Source organism: Lycium ferocissimum, chromosome 1 (genome assembly GCF_029784015.1).
Source record: "Lycium ferocissimum isolate CSIRO_LF1 chromosome 1, AGI_CSIRO_Lferr_CH_V1, whole genome shotgun sequence".
In the NCBI taxonomy this organism is placed as follows: Eukaryota; Viridiplantae; Streptophyta; class Magnoliopsida; order Solanales; family Solanaceae; genus Lycium; species Lycium ferocissimum.
Window position 1 is genome coordinate 63,554,735 of NC_081342.1, and position 7,625 is coordinate 63,562,359.

Genomic DNA, 7,625 nt, shown 5'->3' on the forward strand with positions numbered 1-7,625 from the left:
TTATAAAGAAATTAAGCGGAACTCATAAAAATGTATATTTGTTCCATCTCCCAATTATTACTACATTCAGTCCTCCTTTCTGGTCAGGTTTTGGCAAGAAACTGAAGATTTGATGGAAAGGATACAAGTATCGTATTATTCATTTCACAGGACTTTAGTTGAACTTGAAATCTTCTTTCTAATGTTTAAATTTAGCGATATTGACTAAATATACGACAAAAAGCTCTTTTTTTCTCCCAGCTGTGTGTATAAAATTAGAGTATAGAAGCAATATTTTTATATTTTCTTAGTACTTACGTTTTTGTTTTCTTAAAAATGTACCTAATTGGTTTGACATGGTTCAAGATATGCAATCAATTACACCCTCAGTTTCCAATCCTACTTGGTCTTGAGTGACTTTTATTAATTTTGATATTTTCTATGATCAAGAAATACATTTCTGTAACTCTCAGACGGTCCATACGACAATAATGCTTTTTAAAAAATTAATACAGAACTCATATAAATACACTTTCACTAAAATGGGCAACCATCAAGTACTACTGAATGTTTCCTGAATCTGAGTGAAAGTAACTAATATTAATAGTCCTGTATGGCATAATTGGGATATAGTTTATTGAGTATTAAAAGAAGAAAGTAAACGAGGGTCGAGGGTCATAATAATAATAGCTAGTATAATTTATTAAACATTTTTCACAATGAATAACTTAATTCTTTTACGTACCCTTTTCGTTAAGAGAAGAGGTCAATTAATTATTACATAATCTTTTCTTTCAAAATGACATCTAGTCTCTTAATTCCTTGTCATTGCTAAATAGTGACATTTTGTATTTTGTTGCCTAATAGACCTTTCCTATTTACTGCCGGACCAAGATTAAAAAGTAGGGATTTCATAGAAATATACGAATATAAATTCATAGTTATCGTAACTGATAATACTATTCTACTTTAAAAAATTGCAACAAATTAAAACCTCACAAAACATATACAACCTCTAACAAATTATAAATAATTATGAATTTTGATCCCTCCTTATTATCATACATTAGATTTTCTATTTAACATTATATTATGCTAAACATCGTTTGTCTTTTTCAAGAAAATTGAATTAAATAATGCAAATGATTTTTATTTTGTTAGGGATGATTTATAATATGTTAAATATGAGTCCAATTTCACTGGCCATAGTTCCGAATTTTTGAGGATGATATTGACTGAACTACAGGGACCGCATTACAAAATTGACCCTTTTCCACCCATGCTGGAGCAAACACTATTTAGAATGGTAATTTTTAGGCCATTTTTGTGCAAAAAATGAAACAGAGGACAAGTTGTCCCATTGGGAATAGTTCAGACGCAAAATTGACCCATTTTCTCATATTAAAAAGAGTTGTCTGTAATTATATTTTAAGTGGTATAAATATATAAATATATTTTATATTATCAGTGTATAGAACCTAAACTCTTTCAAAATTAGATGGAGATGGCTGCTAATTAGTGTGTACATGGTCGAAATTAGAGAGGAAATAGTCGTTGTAATACATCAAAAAGATACAATAAATAATCTCATGCTAAGAACGTATCAAAATTCCATATAACTCGTAGTTGGTGAAAATTGATATTAACTAAAACACGTATAAAATGACTTTTTTACAAGCTCGAGGTTAGATATTAGCCACTTGTGCATGAATTTTTGAATTTGATTTACCATTCTTACCTAACAATTTTGATAAACAATATGGCTGGCAAAGTTGAGTAGTCTTTGCAACACAGGGTCAAAGAGTACTTCTGCAACATTTATGAGATTCAACATTACTAATCTTATGTAAGTGGGAAAATAACACAAAGAAGGAAACAAAGAGGAAAAGGCGGGGAAATAAGAAAAAGAGAAAGAATATTATAAATGAAAAGGAAAAAAGAAGAAGAAAAAAGTGAGTTGTGGTTGGTGCCCAAACCCACAATCTTTTGGACCTATATATAATCCTAGAATATTTACATAATTATATCACACTTATTTGGTTTCCATTCCAAGCTAACAAAAAACTTGAAAACCTTTAGCTCCAAGAATGGGAAGCTTATCATTTGAGAAGGTATTATTCTTACATAGTTATACAAAACTTTTCCATCTTCTTGTTCTGATCAAGAAAAAATTCCACATTACTTTGCAAAATCTTGTTTTTTCCCTCTCCCAAAGGTTTCTTGTGTTGAGGGCAAATGAACCAAAATATATATATATATATATATATATATATATATATATATATACACACACACAAACTGAACTTTTTATTTTAGAACTAGTTTGAGTGGTCTAAACTCACACCCTTATTTCTTTCTTCGGGAAGCAAAGCCTATTTTTTGCTCCCTCTATCGATAGAAAAAGGGCTCTCCTTCTGTCATTCTAATGACTCATAGGGCTTCCCTCAGCTCAGCCTTTGATTCTTGTTTCACTTCTAATCATTTGCATGGTTCTTTAAATTAATTAGTTCTTTTTTCCCTACTAAATCATCAAACATAATTATAAACATTTATCTGAAAAATGGTTTTTTTGATATTAAGGATTTTGAGCCATCGGCAATCACTCCCAGAGGATTGGCACCACCTGGATTAATAGCAAATGGAGATTTTGGAGAAATGAAGAGATTGAAGGTGGATACAACACCTACTACACCAAGAAAAAACTTGAACCTTTCAGTGACTGAGCCAGGCAAAAATGATGGACCAAGCCTAGACTGTACATTGATGAATTATATTGATACACTTACCAAACGTATCAACTACCATATAGGTAATTAATCTTTTAATTTATCGCCAACTTCTCTATCCAATCCCTAGGGCATATGAATATATTCTTGAGTTTAAGTTTTGGTACATGATGGTCAAAGGTGGAGCCATGATTTTTAGTTTTATGAATTTTGGACCATAATTACTTTTGTATACTGTTCTGAATAGATTATTTATACATATTAAATAATTTATTTTAACACAAATACATGGTTTGGCCCAAAGGTACTGAGTTCTGCCTAATCGTATGTACCATTGAAGCTTCGTCCCTGATGACAGCGACAAGAATATTTACACAATTAAGTCACTTATTAAGTATCTAGACGCTATATCTTTTGATATACATTAATTGAAAATCGGATAAAATTAATTACTAACCTGCTATTACATGTTTAAATTCCCGACAATTTAAGAAAATTATTTATACATATAACCTATAGTATTTTAAGAGTAAATTGCAGACAAAAGTTGACACGCAAGGCGAGTCTTTGGTCTATCAGTACTCATTCCACGACGTGGGGTTGACAATTTCTTTTTTTGGAAACTTTTGAGTAGGCTGTAGTTGTAAAATAGAATTTAAGGCCTACACTTTCAAAAACATTCGAAAGGGAAGGGACAAAATCACTATCGGTAGCAATTTCGGATTCTTGAAGCTGTCAAAACGGACTGGCTCAATCTAAGAGAAGCCACTATTTATTTTTTTTGGGCAAAAATATATACTACATATTTTAATTAGTATAAAATTTAGGATAACTTATTCACTTACTTTTGTGAATTTGCAAATGATGAGTTGTTGAAATTTTGTTTGTTTGTTTTATTTTTTCAGGTTATCCTGTTAACATATGCTATGAGCATTATGCAAGCTTAGCCCCACTTTTGCAATTCCACTTAAATAATTGTGGTGATCCATTTCTTCAAAACACCGTCGATTTTCATTCAAAAGATTTCGAAGTGGCTGTTCTGAATTGGTTTGCAGATTTATGGAAAATTGAAAGAGATCAATATTGGGGTTACGTTACAAATGGTGGTACAGAAGGAAATCTCCATGGCATTTTGGTTGGGTAAGGACCAATTTTGACTAGTTTTCTATATCTATTAGACTTCTTTTTCTTTTTTCTTATTTAACATTCTTTATATTTTCTAGTTTTCCCAAAATAACCTTTAGAAAATAATTATGCCTGTAACCAAATTCTTTGAAAATAAATTTTTAACATTATTGTTGCAGGAGAGAATTGCTTCCAGATGGGATCTTATATGCATCAAAAGACTCTCATTACTCAGTTGCCAAAGCAGCAATGATGTACAGAATGGATATTGAAATGATTAACGCAACTGTAAATGGAGAAATGGATTATTCAGATTTGAATGCAAAATTACTTCAAAACAAGGGCAAACCAGCAATAATTAATGTTACAATTGGTAAATATTTTAATATCTTCCATTTAACCTCTTTCCTTTTTGTGGAGAGCTTGAGGATCATTCGTCTCACACATTTTTTACTTATTTTTTAAACTATAGGTACTACCTTCAAAGGAGCTGTTGATGACCTTGACGTTATTCTTCAAACACTTAAAGATTGTGGCTATACACAAGATCAATTTTACATCCATTGTGATGCAGCACTGAATGGGCTTATTATCCCTTTTATTAAAGATGTATGTTTATCTTCTTACTTACGTCTTCTATTATTTGAGTATTATAGCTCAACACTAAGTATATCTAACATTTGTGATCATATTTTGCAACAGATGATTTCTTTCAAGAAACCAATTGGAAGTGTCACAATATCTGGTCACAAGTTCTTGGGATGTCCAATGCCTTGTGGAGTTCAAATAACAAGGAAAAGTTACATTAACAACCTCTCAAGAAAAGTTGAATACATCGCTTCAGTGGATGCGACAATTTCCGGAAGCAGAAATGGTTTAACTCCAATCTTCTTGTGGTATAGTCTAAGTTCCAAAGGTCAAATCGGATTTCAGAAAGATGTGAAGAGATGCCTTGACAATGCGAAATACTTAAAAGACCGTCTTCAACAAGCAGGAATCAGTGTCATGCTCAATGAGCTTAGCATCATAGTTGTCCTCGAGAGGCCTCGTGACCATGAATTTGTTCGTCGTTGGCAACTATCTTGTGTGAGAGATATGGCACATGTTATTGTTATGCCGGGCATAACCAGAGAAACTCTAGATAGTTTCATCACAGATTTACTACAACAAAGGAAAAAGTGGTACCAAGATGGAAAAGTCACACCTCCTTGTGTTGCAGATGATATTGGTGCTCAAAATTGTGCTTGCTCTTACCACAAAATTGATTACGTTATCGCTTAGAAGGCCATTAAGGTCTTCTAACATTATGTCTTTGCTACACAGTTTGTCTTCATAGACATGATTGACATGTTGTAACTGTTTATGACTTCATTTTTTTATTCACATACACAGCAAACTGTATTCTACATATAGTATTACTACTACATCACATAAATCAATGCCTTGGGAAATACATGGTTTGATGCATATAATAATATTTTGAGAATAAGTTCTGCCTTTCATATGATTATTGGTCTAAATGCAATTACAAGATTATTTCCCAAACTACCCAAATTCATCGCGCGCACGCAAACACAACCGCAATCTCTTATGTTCCTTCCTCATCCATGGCTCTCAAACAATCAAAATCACATTGCCCTAACTCGAACGCTGAAAACCTTGGCTCCACGTTCATCGCAAGACATTCCTATCACAACAGAATGTCTACCATCATCCTTAAGGAAGAAGACTACTGTGGAGTCATAGCTGATGATTGCAAACGGATACGGGTTAGGAAATTCACATATGGGAGACCTGTTAGGGTTTTGCCCTGATTTTCTTACCATATTTGGATTTTACCTTTTCTTGATGGAAGGGCAAGGAGTTTACTATAATTGATTTTATTTTTTTCAAAAGAAAAATATAAATCTTCCATATTTGAGTAACCCTTTTCTTGGAGGAAAATTTTTGGACATCTATAAATTGAAGACCTCCTTCCCACAACTAGAACACAATAGCAATCACAATGTAGTCATTAAAGAGTCTTGTTTAAGGGGAGATTATTCTCCCAATAAAGTTTATGCTTTTTTATATTAGTTTTTCAATATGTAGGTCACTTATCAAATCATATTATAATATTATGTTTTTTAGCATATGTTCTTTGTAGTCTGATTTATTGGGCAAAGGTTTACGATTATTAGGCTTTTAATTATTATTTTTGATTATTTCGTTCCCAATAAGACCAATATCCAAAATTATCAGAGATGAGTTTCACCATATGCACAGGGTCGTGCCAAAACATATGGGGCAAGAAAAGGATGGTTTGTAGTTTGGTGGGACCACGGGCACCGCATAGACTATTTGTTTGTCGCTGACATGACTAAAGAGGCATCACCTATGACATATAACATGCTTCATTGGGATGCCATTATTAAGTATACCACATAGGCACCCGTTTAGCCCAAATGGGCTTTTGTTTGACCAGAGTGTGTGTGTGTGATTTATGCATATACTTAAAGTTCGATGAATCAACAGCCCTACTATTTCTTTTCCTTCTAAATTGCATTGACTTTTAGATAGTAGTAGAGCAAAGCAAGGTCATTGGCTCGAGCGTTGCTATCATTCATCATTAAACCATGGTTTGAAATCATTAGGCCCCGTTTGGACATGGTTTGAAACAGAGGCGGATCTAGGATTTGAAGATGCCGGGTGTCATAATTTTCTTCAATGTACATTTTGTTAGGAACGTGTTGGGTCGGGTCCATCTCTTTTTAGTTTATTCGGGTCAACTTAATAAGTCTTTTTTTATTTGCAAATATGAAAATTACATCTCAAAAATTAAGAAACGAACATAATTAACATCTTAAACAAGGAATCACACCCATTAACAACAAGGTAAAATCAACGTTTTCACCAAGGGACTTGCATCTTTTATGTATATTAAAAAATGAACTTGCACAAGTAAAATAACAACTTCAATAAGGAAATTACACCAATAAAAATAAGAAAAATAATAGAAAAATTCTTCAATAGGTAATTACACCCATAATTTCAATAGGTAATTACACCCCATAAATAAATGTAGAATTAGATAAACTACCAGTTCTCAAAAACAAATTATAAGTTTCATGTTTTTTTCTAAGCAATGCTTGTGAAATTTCCATCACAATCTAATAGCCTGTTTGGCCAAGCTTATTTTTCCCCCAAAAGTACTTATTTTTTCAATAAGTGCTTATTTGAAAAAAAAAAGTGAGGTGTTTGGCCAAGCTTTTGGGAGAAAATAAGTGCTTTTGGAGAGTAGAAATAGCTTTTTGAAAGCTAAAAAAAAGCTTTTTTTAACAAAGACATTTTTGAAAAGTACTTTTGAGAAAAATACAAATAGAAGCACTTTTTAAAAGCTTGGTCAAACACTAATGACTGCTCAAAAGTGCTTTTTTAATTAATTGGTCAAACACAAACTGCTTTTTGCTAAAAGTGCTTTTTTGAAAAGTACTTTTTAAAATAAGCTGATTTTAGAAGCTTGGCCAAACAGGTTATAAGTAGTAAAGTGATTTAAATTTAATTTAACAATTATAGAATAACACAATTTTTTATAATACACTCCCTCTGTCCATTTTTATTTGTCTACTATACTAAAAATATATGACCACTTTTACTTGTAAGTTGTATAGTTTGAAAAATCAAGACATAATTTACCATTTTATACCTATTTTACCCTTATTATTAAGTACTCCAATTCATTTCTCATTTTATTTATTGCTTATTAGGAGCATCCCAAGTCAAATATAGACAAGTAAATATGGACGGAGGGAGTAA

General features: G+C 32.1%; 1 protein-coding gene across 1 annotated transcript; it reads left to right on the plus strand.

Annotated features, from left to right (window-relative positions):
* Positions 1 to 1,936: 1,936 nt before the first annotated feature.
* On the plus strand, positions 1,937 to 5,324 carry LOC132057043 (histidine decarboxylase-like). Its single transcript, XM_059449485.1, has 6 exons — positions 1,937 to 2,090; positions 2,560 to 2,788; positions 3,611 to 3,845; positions 4,010 to 4,203; positions 4,303 to 4,439; positions 4,533 to 5,324. The coding sequence occupies exons 1-6, from the start codon at positions 2,067 to 2,069 to the stop codon at positions 5,109 to 5,111; spliced, it is 1,398 nt and encodes a 465-aa protein (XP_059305468.1). The 5' UTR covers positions 1,937 to 2,066; the 3' UTR covers positions 5,112 to 5,324.
* The last annotated feature ends 2,301 nt before the right edge of the window (positions 5,325 to 7,625 follow it).

What these genes read in the sequence shown, in the direction of transcription:
- LOC132057043 (XM_059449485.1), top strand. Translation starts at nt 2,067, where the DNA reads ATGGGAAGCTTATCATTTGAGAAG. An exon ending in ACGTATCAACTACCATATAG is followed by an intron (nt 2,789 to 3,610) that starts GTAATTAATCTT and finishes TTATTTTTTCAG; the next exon opens with GTTATCCTGTTAACATATGC. An exon ending in CTCCATGGCATTTTGGTTGG is followed by an intron (nt 3,846 to 4,009) that starts GTAAGGACCAAT and finishes TTATTGTTGCAG; the next exon opens with GAGAGAATTGCTTCCAGATG.